General features: G+C 45.1%; 1 protein-coding gene and 1 long non-coding RNA gene across 3 annotated transcripts; both read right to left on the bottom strand.

The window, feature by feature from the left end:
- Positions 1 to 509: 509 nt before the first annotated feature.
- Positions 510 to 5,139, bottom strand: LOC129864943 (uncharacterized). Of its 2 annotated transcripts, none has more exons than XR_008761288.1 (3): positions 784 to 5,139; positions 648 to 681; positions 510 to 585 (listed from the first exon to the last, which is right to left on the bottom strand). It is a non-coding gene; the product is annotated as an uncharacterized LOC129864943 (long non-coding RNA). The 2 variants fall into 2 exon arrangements; XR_008761287.1 differs by having other exon boundaries at positions 747 to 5,139.
- Positions 5,140 to 5,686: 547 nt separating this feature from the next.
- On the bottom strand, positions 5,687 to 11,639 carry LOC129864942 (glutamate receptor-interacting protein 1-like). Its single transcript, XM_055937281.1, has 3 exons — positions 11,297 to 11,639; positions 9,375 to 9,521; positions 5,687 to 7,881 (listed from the first exon to the last, which is right to left on the bottom strand). Exons 1-3 carry the CDS (start codon positions 11,519 to 11,521, stop codon positions 7,564 to 7,566), a joined length of 690 nt encoding a protein of 229 aa, XP_055793256.1. The 5' UTR covers positions 11,522 to 11,639; the 3' UTR covers positions 5,687 to 7,563.
- Between the last annotated feature and the right edge of the window lie 2,641 nt (positions 11,640 to 14,280).

The raw sequence follows: 14,280 nt of genomic DNA on the forward strand, positions 1-14,280 counted from the left end.
CCATGTTTCCCACTCTGTAAATCACCTCAGCCATGTTTCCCACTCTGTAAATCACCTCAGCCATGTTGTTTCCCTTTCTGTAAATCACCTCAGCCATGTTGTTTCCCTCTCTGTAAATCACCTCAGCCATGTTGTTTCCACTCTGTAAATCACCTCAGCCATGTTGTTTCCACTCTGTAAATCACCTCAGCCATGTTGTTTCCACTCTGTAAATCACCTCAGCCATGTTGTTTTCCCACTCTGTAAATCACCTCAGCCATGTTGTTTTCCCACTCTGTAAATCACCTCAGCCATGTTGTTTTCCCACTCTGTAAATCACCTCAGCCATGTTGTTTTCCCACTCTGTAAATCACCTCAGCCATGTTGTTTCCCCACTCTGTAAATCACCTCAGCCATGTTGTTTCCACTCTGTAAATCACCTCAGCCATGTTGTTTTCCCACTCTGTAAATCACCTCAGCCATGTTGTTTCCCCACTCTGTAAATCACCTCAGCCATGTTGTTTCCACTCTGTAAATCACCTCAGCCATGTTGTTTCCACTCTGTAAATCACCTCAGCCATGTTGTTTTCCCTCTCTGTAAATCACCTCAGCCATGTTTCCCACTCTGTAAATCACCTCAGCCATGTTGTTTTCCCACTGTAAATCACCTCAGCCATGTTGTTTTCCCACTCTGTAAATCACCTCAGCCATGTTGTTTCCACTCTGTAAATCACCTCAGCCATGTTGTTTCCCACTCTGTAAATCACCTCAGCCATGTTGTTTTTTTCCCACTCTGTAAATCACCTCAGCCATGTTTTTTTCCCACTCTGTAACCACCTCAGCCATGTTGTTTTCCCACTCTGTAACCACCTCAGCCATGTTGTTTTCCCACTCTGTAAATCACCTCAGCCATGTTGTTTTCCCACTCTGTAACCACCTCAGCCATGTTGTTTTCCCACTCGGTAAATCACCTCAGCTATGTTGTTTTCCCACTCTGTAAATCACCTCAGCCATGTTTTTTTCCCACTCTGTAAATCTTTTTTTATTGTTTCTCTTTTCTCGGCCATACAAAGGTTTACAGCTGGAGGAATTCCATAAGTTATACATAGACGATAAATATCATGCTACCAAAGTATTAAATTTGTACAAAAATACTTTACAGGTCATAATACCGGTCCATTAGAAATAAAAATACAATTTTTCAGGGACTTAAAACAGTGAGTTTGATTCTTTTTAAATGTATCATACATTGAAAATGGTTGACCCCACTATGGTAATTGGCAGTGTATACTCCAGTATTAAGAACAGAAAAATGACCAGTCCACCTGAGCTTATTTTTTTAAACTCGCGGTTTCGTCTGCATAAGTCCAAAAGCTTGTTCTCTGTAACGTTGAGGTGAATTGTAAAGAAACTTAATGTGTAAATGTCTGCAATGAACTGTATCTGTGGTGAAATAAACCACTGTTTATGACACAGCGATGGCTTGAGATTCAACTGAACTCTAAAACACAACAATAGTAGCAGTGACTGAAGTAGTCAAATATTACCGTTGGGCCACTACGGTTGAACTGAGTGCAGTCATTTCAGTAGCTGAGACGTTAGTCATTTCAGTAGCTGAGACGTCAGTCATTTCAGTAGCTGAGACGTCGGTCATTTCAGTAGCTGAGACGTCAGTCATTTCAGTAGCTGAGACGTCAGTCATTTCAGTAGCTGAGACGTCAGTCATTTCAGTAGCTGAGACGTTAGTCCTTTTCAGTAGCTGAGACGTCGGTCGTTTTCAGTAGCTGAGACGTCGGTCGTTTTCAGTAGCTGAGACGTCGGTCGTTTTCAGTAGCTGAGACGTCAGTCATTTCAGTAGCTGAGACGTCAGTCATTTCAGTAGCTGAGACGTTAGTCCTTTTCAGTAGCTGAGACGTCGGTCGTTTTCAGTAGCTGAGACGTCGGTCGTTTTCAGTAGCTGAGACGTCGGTCGTTTTCAGTAGCTGAGACGTCGGTCGTTTTCAGTAGCTGAGACGTCGGTCGTTTTCAGTAGCTGAGACGTCGGTCGTTTTCAGTAGCTGAGACGTCGGTCGTTTTCAGTAGCTGAGACGTCGGTCGTTTTCAGTAGCTGAGACGTCGGTCGCTTTCAGTAGCTGAGACGTCGGTCGTTTTCAGTAGCTGAGACGTCGGTCGTTTTCAGTAGCTGAGACGTCGGTCGCTTTCAGTAGCTGAGACGTCAGTAGCTGAGTTTCCAGTGTATTTGATGGCAGCCATTTCAGTATACAGTGTATTTGATGTCAGCCAATTCAGTATACAGTGCATTTTGATGTCAGCCATTTCAGTATACAGTGTATTTGATGTCAGCCATTTCAGTATACAGTGCATTTTGATGTCAGCCAATTCAGTATACAGTGCATTTTGATGTCAGCCATTTCAGTATACAGTGTATTTGATGTCAGCCAATTCAGTATACAGTGTATTTGATGTCAGCCAATTCAGTATACAGTGTATTTGATGGCAGCCATTTCAGTATACAGTGCATTTTGATGTCAGCCAATTCAGTATACAGTGCATTTTGATGTCAGCCAATTCAGTATACAGTGTATTTTGATGGCAGCCATTTCAGTATACAGTGTATTTGATGTCAGCCAATTCAGTATACAGTGTATTTGATGTCAGCCAATTCAGTATACAGTGTATTTGATGTCAGCCAATTCAGTATACAGTGTATTTGATGTCAGCCATTTCAGTATACAGTGTATTTGATGTCAGCCCTTTCAGTATCCAGTGTATTTTGATGTCAGCCATTTCAGTAGTTAAGTATCCGGTGTATTGGGTGTTGTCAATGTATAAATACAGTACTTGAAAGTGAACATTAGAGACGACACGGCTTTTCAAACAGTCTCTATGGCGTAAGTGAGAGAGATGGAGAGCGTTGTCTAAATTAGAGATCGAGCGGTTGGTTGTATAGTAGGACGGATAATGCTGTTGTACGTGAGACCATAGAAATAGAAATCCTAGAATGGTATTTCCCCATTTTTCAAGTCAATCCACATGTCAAGTCTGATCTAGTTCTATAAGCAAGAGACAGGTGTTGCGTGAGCACTGAAGACAAAGGTGACATCACTCGTCAACAAAAAAAAGCCACTAGTTTATATGAAGTACACAGTTGGGAACGTCTGTTTTAGTCACAGGTCAGCCTGCTTCTGAACAGATCTCTGTTATTATTTTTCTCTGTTGTAATAGTAAAAAAATGTTATGAAGTGGAAAATCTACTGGAATTCCATCTTGTTGCCTTACCTTGTTACCTTCCCATTTATAGGGTAAGACATTACACTGGACCCTTCAACATACACCTCGCATCTCTCCTCATCATCAAACAAGTGTCCTTTTCTATATTACAAATTCTTTGTTATTATTTGAAGCCTTTTGGGGGGGGGGGCAAACCTCGGAAAAACAAACGAACCGTACAAAAACATACTTTAAACAACGCCAGTATCACACAGATTAGCATATGAGTTGATATTTACTCAAATAGGGTACAGGGTGGTGGGATACAAAATAGAAAACCTGTTTTGAATTACTTGGGTTGTTTTAGATTTTTACCTCATGCTTTTTTTCCCTCCCCTTAAATCAATGGGTTATTTTGATTGGATGGTATAAATTAAATCAGTAACGTTACTATTCAGGGTGGGATATTAAGGTTGATATCTGGTTGGTTGAACGTCGTTTTTAAAAGGATAAATGACTGCTATAATATGGAAGTTGTTTTTCTAAACCCAGTTTTATAGGTGCAGCTTCCTAAGTAGTAGTTAGTTTCAGGGACCGATGAAACTACCTGCAATGTGCTGTCCAATGTTCTGAAGTAGTAGGACTTTCTCTCTGGGGCCTCCCGCATGGCTCAGCGGTCTAAGGTACTGCATCGCAGGGCTCGAGGCGTCACTATAGCCCCGGGTTCCATCCGAGGATGTGTTACAGGCGGCCGTGACCGGGAGACCCATGAGGCGGTGCACAATTGGCCCAGCGTTGTCCGGGTTAGGGGAGGGTTTGGCCCGGGCGGGATTTCCTTGTCCCATTGCGCTCTAGCGACTCCTTGTGGCGGGTTGAGCGCCTGCAAGCTGACTTCGGTCGCCAGTTGTACAGTGTTTCCTCCCACACATTGGTGCGGCTGGCTTCGGGGTTAAGTGTGTCAAGAAGCAGTGCGGCTTGCCAGGGTCGTGTTTTGGAGGATGCATGGCTCTCGACCTTCACGTCTCCTTGTATGGAAGTTGCAGCGATGGGACAAGATAGTAGTTACAAATTGGATATCACAATTATTATTTTTTTACTCTATTTCTGGTTCCTGTAACAGCACAGTGTTAGCGTACCTATTTCACACATACTGTATGCAAGCAAGTCAGACTCAGGACCATGGAGTCAGTTCTTCCTCCTTTACTAGTGCAGCTGTAAGGAAGCACCTTGCATATATTACCTCCCCGTACGGTAAAAAAAAACATCTCTTCTGCATCTATTTATGAAAATAGATTTATGTCCAAATGAAGGATAAGGTGCTTCCTGTATTCTAGGATTCAGAGAAGTCGCCATTTTGTTTGGGAATTGCAGATTGTATGGTTGGTACCATTTGTTTTTGTTTCTTTCTAATTGCGTGTAGCCTAGATAAACCTGCTTCTTTATTCTCCCCAAAGCAAAGCTTTTTAAATCCTCTTCTAAAGGGTTTCATATATTATGCTTCTAGGTCAACCAGTGAGCTTGGTGACATGCATGGAGAGGAGACGTCACATTACGTCTTGTCTCGGCTGCCAAACGCATTGTGATGAAGCCTAAGGGGACGCCTGACTGTCCTGGTTTCATTTCAACATCCTCCTCCTCAGTCTCCGAGAGGCAGGATGACAGTACAGGCTTCAGAAAATAAATGGGGCTAACGTTTAAAAAATGGTGCTATTTTCCAGATGTTTTTTTTTTTTTTTAAGTCAAATAGTTAATACTTAATAATAATAACTTAATACTTAAAAATCATTGGGAAGAAGTCAGATGCAGTACTAATATTTTCTCTGTAAAAACCTTTAAAAACCACTGGGGGAGGAACAGAGAGCTAGTGAGACCCAGCTATGACAGATGAAGGAGGACAGAGAGCTAGTGAGACCCAGCTATGACAGATGAAGGAGGACAGAGAGCTAGTGAGACCCAGCTATGACAGATGAAGGAGGACAGAGAGCTAGTGAGACCCAGCTATGACAGATGAAGGAGGACAGAGAGCTAGTGAGACCCAGCTATGACAGATGAAGGGACAGAGAGCTAGTGAGACCCAGCTATGACAGATGAAGGAGGACAAGGAAGACAGAGAGCTAGTGAGACCCAGCTATGACAGATGAAGGAGGACAGAGAGCTAGTGAGACCCAGCTATGACAGATGAAGGAGGACAGAGAGCTAGTGAGACCCAGCTACGACAGATGAAGGAGGACAAGGAGGACAGAGAGCTAGTGAGACCCAGCTATGACAGATGAAGGAGGACAAGGAGGACAGAGAGCTAGTGAGACCCAGCTATGACAGATGAAGGAGGACAAGGAGGACAGAGAGCTAGTGAGACCCAGCTATGACAGATGAAGGAGGACAAGGAGGACAGAGAGCTAGTGAGACCCAGCTATGACAGATGAAGGAGGACAAGGAGGACAGAGAGCTAGTGAGACCCAGCTATGACAGATGAAGGAGGACAAGGAGGACAGAAAGCTAGTGAGACCCAGCTATGACAGATGAAGGAGGACAAGGAGGACAGAGAGCTAGTGAGACCCAGCTATGACAGATGAAGGAGGACAAGGAGGACAGAGAGCTAGTGAGACCCAGCTATGACAGATGAAGGAGGACAGAGAGCTAGTGAGACCCAGCTATGACAGATGAAGGAGGACAAGGAGGACAGAGAGCTAGTGAGACCCAGCTATGACAGATGAAGGAGGACAAGGAGGACAGAGAGCTAGTGAGACCCAGCTATGACAGATGAAGGAGGACAGAGAGCTAGTGAGACCCAGCTATGACAGATGAAGGAGGACAAGGAGGACAGAGAGCTAGTGAGACCCAGCTATGACAGATGAAGGAGGACAAGGAGGACAGAGAGCTAGTGAGACCCAGCTATGACAGATGAAGGAGGACAAGGAGGACAGAGAGCTAGTGAGACCCAGCTATGACAGATGAAGGAGGACAAGGAGGACAGAGAGCTAGTGAGACCCAGCTATGACAGATGAAGGAGGACAAGGAGGACAGAGAGCTAGTGAGACCCAGCTATGACAGATGAAGGAGGACAAGGAGGACAGAGAGCTAGTGAGACCCAGCTATGACAGATGAAGGAGGACAAGGAGGACAGAGAGCTAGTGAGACCCAGCTATGACAGATGAAGGAGGACAAGGAGGACAGAGAGCTAGTGAGACCCAGCTATGACAGATGAAGGAGGACAAGGAGGACAGAGAGCTAGTGAGACCCAGCTATGACAGATGAAGGAGGACAAGGAGGACAGAGAGCTAGTGAGACCCAGCTATGACAGATGAAGGAGGACAAGGAGGACAGAGAGCTAGTGAGACCCAGCTATGACAGATGAAGGAGGACAAGGAGGACAGAGAGCTAGTGAGACCCAGCTATGACAGATGGAGGACAGAGCGATAGAGACAAAGAGAGAGAGAGGGAGAGACTCCCTAGAATAACTAGATAGAGGGTTTGTATCACTCTGGCCTTGTCTCCGTCACGACGCGACACAGCGGTGGAGCACACACACACACACACAGAGTGACCAGTCCAGCATCACATGTAAACGGTTCAGCAAATCTTATTGTGTTTTCTTTTGTCTTTTTTGTTTTAAACAACAGAAGTGAGTTCCTGTTTTATTGTCCAGCTGCGGTAATCAAAAGGAGAGGATCGGTCGGATGGCACTATTGTTTCAGTTCATCACTGTTATTATTTTTGTCTCTGGTATTTTCCAAGAGGTCAGTGTGGTCGATGTTGCCTCCATCTTTGTAGTTCTTTGTAGTCCTGGGGTAGAGGTGCGTACCGTACTCAATAGTCCCCAGTGTGAGGGAGGAAGAGGAGGAAACCTCTTGTGATTGTGGCTCATGCTCTGGCTCAGAGGAAGGAGTTTTTAGTTTTGTCAGTGTGCTTTGACTTAGCAGCCCCGGACCCCACCGTCCACCTAGGAACACTGTCTGTCTGACTGCGTCCTAAATAGCACCCTATTCCCTAGGTAGTGCACTACTTTTAGCCAGAGCTGTGAGGGGTTAGCCTGCACACAGGTTCTGGACAGAAGTAGTGCCCTACACATGCAATAAGGCTCCATTTTATATTGACCCCTGTCTCATCAGAGTGGTTTTCTACAGTAGCACCAGGGGGAGGACAACTCACAGGGGAAGGAGAGGGAGAGCATTGGGCCTTCAGACCACCACTCTGATATAAGGTCTTAGTGGGACAGACAGATAGACAGAGAGCCTTGGGCCTTCAGACCTCCAGTCTGCTATAAGGTCTTAGTGGGACAGATAGACAGAGAGCCTTGGGCCTTCAGAACTCCAGTCTGCTATAAGGTCTTTGTGGGACAGACAGAGAGCCTTGGGCCTTCAGACCTCCAGTCTGCTATAAGGTCTTAGTGGGGTCTCTATCATCCAGCCCAGCCCCGGCCAGCGCCACACCGATCCCAGTCACCCCGATTCCAGCAGCCATCCTGGATAAGGAATGGTGGTTCTGGTTCGGTGGAGGGCCAGAGAGGCTGTCCCCCGGCTCGGTCCAGTTGATGACAGACTCCTCGGTGGGTAGCTGGTTCAGTCCTGACTGGGGCCCGGTTCTGGAGGAAGCAGGGTTCCTGCTGATCACCAGGTCCAGTGTGTTGCCTGACTCGGCAATCAGAGGGACCACCAGACAGCAGTCGAAGTCTCTGGTCCTCACGTGGTTGATCTGAGAAACCAAAGACAAAGGAAATAGTTATTTATATTTGGTTTAAAGGCTTTGAGGTCCATTGAATGAATGTTATAACTCAGATGTTACAGAGGCAACAAAAGGAAATGACTTGAGTTAGGAGTTTCCAGCGAGCAGGCACAGATTGGAGGCCCGCGGGGGGGCCAAACGTTTGACCATCATCGGGTGAGCAGAGGTTTGCCACTACGCTGGTTTATATTTGGTTGAAGTGATCTGTCTTCATGTTTGAAGAGCAGGACTGGGTTTACAAACCGTTTACCTGAAGCTTTGAACAGAGGAGATGTATTGATCTTGTAGGCTTCTAACTGAAATGAAAGGAAACGGCTCTGAGGCCAAGCCTGAAGTGAAGCTTTCAGCCTCAGGAAATACAAATATAACATCTTTTTTTGGTTTGTTTTGCTTTTAAACCAAAGCTTTTAAGTTCTCTCCCTCTGCTCCTGTATACAGCTGATTAATATTTACTGATGTACCCTTCAATTACCCCACAATAAACATACAAGCTGAATAATGTAGCATCTTGGCTATCGGACTAAACTGCAGTTCATTTCCTTGAGCACCTTGTGTTTGTGCTTTAAAAACAACATTGTCAGTGACTTGACAAAATAAAAGTTGAATAACGTCCCAGGTTGACTTTCACCTGTCAGCAGACTAAATTGTAGTTGATTTCCTTGTTTGTGCTTTCAAAAACAACAACAGTGACGTGAGGAAAGCTGATAAGGAACGTCTCTCTCTCTCTCTCTCTCTCTCTCTCTCTCTCTCTCTCTCTCTCTCTGTCTCTGTCTCTGTCTCTGTCTCTGTCTCTGTCTCTGTCTCTCTCTGTCTCTCTCTCTCTGTCTCTCTCTCTCTGTCTCTGTCTCTGTCTCTCTGTCTCTGTCTCTGTCTCTCTGTCTCTGTCTCTCTGTCTCTGTCTCTCTGTCTCTGTCTCTCTGTCTCTGTCTCTCTGTCTCTCTCTCTCTGTCTCTCTCTCTCTCTCTGAGCAGCGAATAATGAGAGAACTTTTCTTTTCATATGCTAATGCCACGTTGACTAGATTGATATCTTCCCTGGAGAGGGAATCATCTATCCATCAACACGACTCTCTCTGCAAAGTCAGCCTCACTTAGACCAGCGGGAAATTAGGCAAATTCTGTCTGTCAATTTGTGCCCCAAAAAATACAAAAATAATTTGACGTTCTATGAACTGTGTAGATCTACTTTAGGGAGCTCTAACTGTAACAGCCATATATACTTCCTAACTTTAGCTACATGTAGGAAATAGAAACTCGTGGAAAGGTCAAATGATTTCTTATCTAAATGTTGAAAGTGCTTGTGGGTGACGGAGAGAAACAAAATGGTGCCGTTTGAGGCCATGTGGCAGAGAGAGAGATGCGGGCGCTGGAGGTGTGTGTGTGTGTGTGTGTGTGTGTGTGTGTGTGTGTGTGTGTGTGTGTGTGTGTGTGTGTGTGTGTGTGTGTGTGTGTGTGTGTGAGTACCTGTAGCAGCCTGTCGTAGGACTTCAGCCCCACGACCTCTGCGGGTCCCCCTGGGCGGATGTTGTTGACATAGACACCTTTCTCCAGGAGGCCATCCGACACACTGAAGCCAAAGTCTTCAAGGTCCGACTCCTTCAACAGACTCACCTGCACAATCAGTCAATAATGTCCTCAACTATCAATGAATAATTTAACCTGTATTAATCATGCAGTTCATTGATAGACTGGATGATAGGCTGTGTCTCCTGACAGTCATAACGTGATTGATAGACTGGATGACAGGCTGTGTCTGCTGACAGTCATAACGTGATTGATAGACTGGATGACAGGCTGTGTCTCCTGACAGTCATAACATGATTGATAGACTGGATGACAGGCTGTGTCTGCTGACAGTCATAACATGATTGACAGACTGGATGACAGGCTGTGTCTGCTGACAGTCATAACGTGATTGATAGACTGGATGACAGGCTGTGTCTGCTGACAGTCATAACATGATTGATAGACTGGATGACAGGCTGTGTCTCCTGACAGTCATAACGTGATTGACAGACTGGATGACAGGCTGTGTCTGCTGACAGCATAACGTGATTGATAGACTGGATGACTGGCTGTGCCAGTCATAACGTGTTTGATAGACTGGATGACAGGCTGTGTCTGCTGACAGTCATAACGTGATTGATAGACTGGATGACAGGCTGTGTCTGCTGACAGCATAACGTGATTGATAGACTGGATGAGAGGCTGTGTCTGCTGACAGTCATAACGTGATTGATAGACTGGATGACAGGCTGTGTCTCCTGACAGTCATAACGTGATTGATAGACTGGATGACAAGCTGTGTCTCCTGACAGTCATAACGTGATTGATAGACTGGATGACAAGCTGTGTCTGCTGACAGTCATAACGTGATTGACAGACTGGATGACAAGCTGTGTCTGCTGACAGTCATAACGTGATTGACAGACTGGATGACAGGCTGTGTCTGCTGACAGTCATAACGTGATTGACAGACTGGATGACAAGCTGTGTCTGCTGACAGTCATAACGTGATTGACAGACTGGATGACAGGCTGTGTCTGCTGACAGTCATAACGTGATTGACAGACTGGATGACAGGCTGTGTCTGCTGACAGTCATAACGTGATTGATAGACTGGATGACAGGCTGTGTCTGCTGACAGTCATAACGTGATTGATAGACTGGATGACAGGCTGTGTCTGCTGACAGTCATAACGTGATTGATAGACTGGATGACAGGCTGTGTCTGCTGACAGTCATAACGTGATTGATAGACTGGATGACAGGCTGTGTCTGCTGACAGTCATAACGTGATTGATAGACTGGATGACAGGCTTTGTCTGCTGACAGTCATAACGTGTCAGTACCAGAGCTTCATCATAAATGAAGTTGTCAAAAAGCTCAAGTTGAAGACACACAGACACTTAGGATGCATCAGCACTTTCTAAACCTTCTCAGGGTTTTTAACCCCTCTGACGTTCCATGAAATGAAGTGATGTTTTTATTTATTTATTTATTTTACCGTTATTTTACCAGGTAAGTTGACTGAGAACACGTTCTCATTTGCAGCAACGACCTGGGGAATAGTTACAGGGGAGAGGAGGGGGATGAATGAGCCAATTGTAAACTGGGGATTATTAGGTGACCATGATGGTTTTGAGGGTCAGATTGGGAATTTAGCCAGGACACCGGGGTTAACACCCCTACTCTTACGATAAGTGCCATGGGATCTTTAATGACCTCAGAGAGTCAGGACACCCGTTTAACGTCCCATCCGAAAGACGGCACCCTGTAAACAGTGTAAAGAAAAGCAGCAGTACTCGGGCCCTGGAGGGCCTTGGTGGGCCCTGGAGGGACTTGGTGGGCCCTGGAGGACCTTGGTGGTGGTTTATCATCGTTACCTTGTGCAGTTCCACGGGGGTGGGCGACATGACGTCATTCATCTCCTGTTTCATCTTCCTCATGGCGAAGGCCTTGCGCCCCCCGTCGCTGGGCAGGGTGTTGGAGCGCGAGGACTGGGTGTACTGCGGCCGGGCTGCGCTGCGCTCCTGGAAGCTGGCCTGCCGACCCAGGTGGCTCCTCAGAGGAGCAGGGTCATGGTTCAGACTCAGACTGCTGCCGGACATAATGGTGGCCTGGAGGGGGGTGGAGGAGACAACGGGGGAGGAGATGAGGGAGGGGACCGAGAGAAAAGAGAGAGGGGGAGATGGGGGAGGGGACCGAGAGAAAAGAGAGAGGGGGAGATGGGGGAGGGAGAGAGGGGGAGATGGGGGAGGGAGAGAGGGGGAGATGGAGAGGAGGGAGGGGACCGAGAGAAAAGAGAGAGGGGGAGAGAGAAGGGAGGAGAGGGGGGAGATGGAGGAGATGGAGGAGATGAAGGAGGGGGAGAGGCCAGAGAGGGAGAAAGGGGGGTTATGGTGATGAACTTCCAAGGTGAGATAAGAAATACAAGGTACGCTCATGAACATGAGAATTGTTCCAGGTGTAGAATGTGTTCAAGCAGTATGTCAAAGAGAAATGGTTTGATTGTAGAATAATAACATAGAAAGTTCCTGTTAGACGAGCTGGTTGGTTCATTATCATCATGACCCAATAAACAAACAAACAAAGATGGAAAAACTTCAAAACCCAAGACGCCTTGCAGCAACTGTCCCCATCATGCTTTGCTCACACCGCCATGCCCCATCGCCACATCATCATCATCATCATCATCACTCCGCCCTCTGATTGGACAGTAATGAGTGATGTCACTCAAACCACCAGACGTGGTAGGTCTCATGTTTGTGACAAACAAGTGAAACTGAACGGTGTTTCAGCCAAGCTGATGCATAGAAGTGTTGCAGAAACAGGAAACAGTTTGGCAAACGACACACTGACACAGTCTCCATGCACCAAGACACAAGGTACAGCGCTTTCACTCTACATGGAAGATGTGTGATTCATTCCAACATACAATTTGCCCGTTTTCATGTTGACAAAATGCTCTTCACTACTGACATGAATTAACAGACATCTTCATTTGAAGCGAATGAGGAGCCGCAGGGGTATGTTCAATCCAAGTTGAGGTGGCATTTCATTCAGTCAAGCCTCCTTGATTTAATGTCTCCCAACCCGAAATGATAATTATTTCTCTTCGTTCCAAACTAACCTCTGTGATTCACACGGTGTTACTTACTTCCTGCATTGACAGGTTCATTTACAATGTATTGCTGAGCGTCAACACACCTCCAGGCATCACTACGGCTGCATCCTAAATGGCCCACTATTCCCTTCATAGTACAGGGCCCATGTAGTGGATAATATAGGGAATAGGGTGCCATGTAGTGGATAATATAGGGAATAGGGTGCCATGTAGTGTATAATATAGGGAATAGGGGTCATGTAGTGTATAATATAGGGAATAGGGCCCATGTAGTGTATAATATAGGGAATAGGGGCCCATGTAGTGTATAATATAGGGAATAGGGCCCATGTAGTGTATGATATAGGGAATAGGGCCCGTAGTGTATAATATATTGAATAGGGCCCGTAGTGTATAATATATTGAATAGGGTGCCATGTAGTGTATAATATATTGAGTAGGGTGCCATGTAGTGTATAATATATTGAATAGGGTGCCATGTAGTATATAATATATTGAGTAGGGCCCATGTAGTATATAATATATTGAATAGGGCCCGTAGTGTATAATATATTGAATAGGGTGCCATGTAGTGTATAATATATTGAGTAGGGTGCCATGTAGTGTATAATATATTGAATAGGGTGCCATGTAGTGTATAATATATTGAATAGGGTGCCATGTAGTGTATAATATATTAAATAGGGTGCCATGTAGTGTATAATATATAACATAGGGTGCCATGTAGTGTATAATATATTAAATAGGGTGCCATGTAGTGTATAATATATTGAATAGGGTGCCATGTAGTGTATAATATATTAAATAGGGTGCCATGTAGTGTATAATATATTGAATAGGGCCCATGTAGTATATAATATATTGAATAGGGTGCCATGTAGTGTATAATATAGGGAATAGGGCCCATGTAGTGTATAATATATAATATAGGGAATAGGGCCCATGTAGTGTATAATATATTAAATAGGGTGCCATGTAGTGTATAATATATTAAATAGGGTGCCATGTAGTGTATAATATATTGAATAGGGTGCCATGTAGTGTATAATATATAACATAGGGTGCCATGTAGTGTATAATATATTGAATAGGGTGCCATGTAGTGTATTGTTCTATGTGTCTCGGCTTGCCTTGAGGACAGAACAGGGAGTGTTCAGCCTGTGGTTCTATAACCAGGGTAGATGGTCCTCTATTGATGTGCATAGAGTTAGGGTTTGAATCTATAACCAGGGTAGATGGTCCTCTATTGATGTGCATAGAGTTAGGGTTTGAATCTATAACCAGGGTAGATGGTCCTCTATTGATGTGCATAGAGTTAGGGTTTGAATCTATAACCAGGGTAGATGGTCCTCTATTGATGTGCATAGAGTTAGGGTTTGAATCTATAACCAGGGTAGATGGTCCTCTATGGATGTGCATAGAGTTAGGGTTTGAATCTATAACCAGGGTAGATGGTCCTCTATTGATGTGCATAGAGTTAGGGTTTGAATCTATAACCAGGGTAGACGGTCCTCTATTGATGTGCATAGAGTTAGGGTTTGAATCTATAACCAGGGTAGATGGTCCTCTATGGATGTCTGGCCATAGAGTTAGGGTTTGAATCTATAACCAGGGTAGATGGTCCTCTATTGATGTGCATAGAGTTAGGGTTTGAATCTATAACCAGGGTAGATGGTCCTCTATGGATGTGCATAGAGTTAGGGTTTGAATCTATAACCAGGGTAGATGGTCCTCTATTGATGT

Source organism: Salvelinus fontinalis, chromosome 11, assembly GCF_029448725.1.
Source record: "Salvelinus fontinalis isolate EN_2023a chromosome 11, ASM2944872v1, whole genome shotgun sequence".
Taxonomy (NCBI): Eukaryota; Metazoa; Chordata; class Actinopteri; order Salmoniformes; family Salmonidae; genus Salvelinus; species Salvelinus fontinalis.

Excerpts from the sequence above, each read along its gene's own strand:
- LOC129864942 (XM_055937281.1), bottom strand. The coding sequence starts at position 11,521 with ATGTCCGGCAGCAGTCTGAGTCTGAACCATGACCCTGCTCCTCTGAGG. Across the intron at positions 9,522-11,296 it reads CCCCCGTGGAACTGCACAAG|GTGAGTCTGTTGAAGGAGTC; the intron begins GTAACGATGATA and ends CTGATTGTGCAG. Across the intron at positions 7,882-9,374 it reads CCTACGACAGGCTGCTACAG|ATCAACCACGTGAGGACCAG; the intron begins GTACTCACACAC and ends TTGGTTTCTCAG.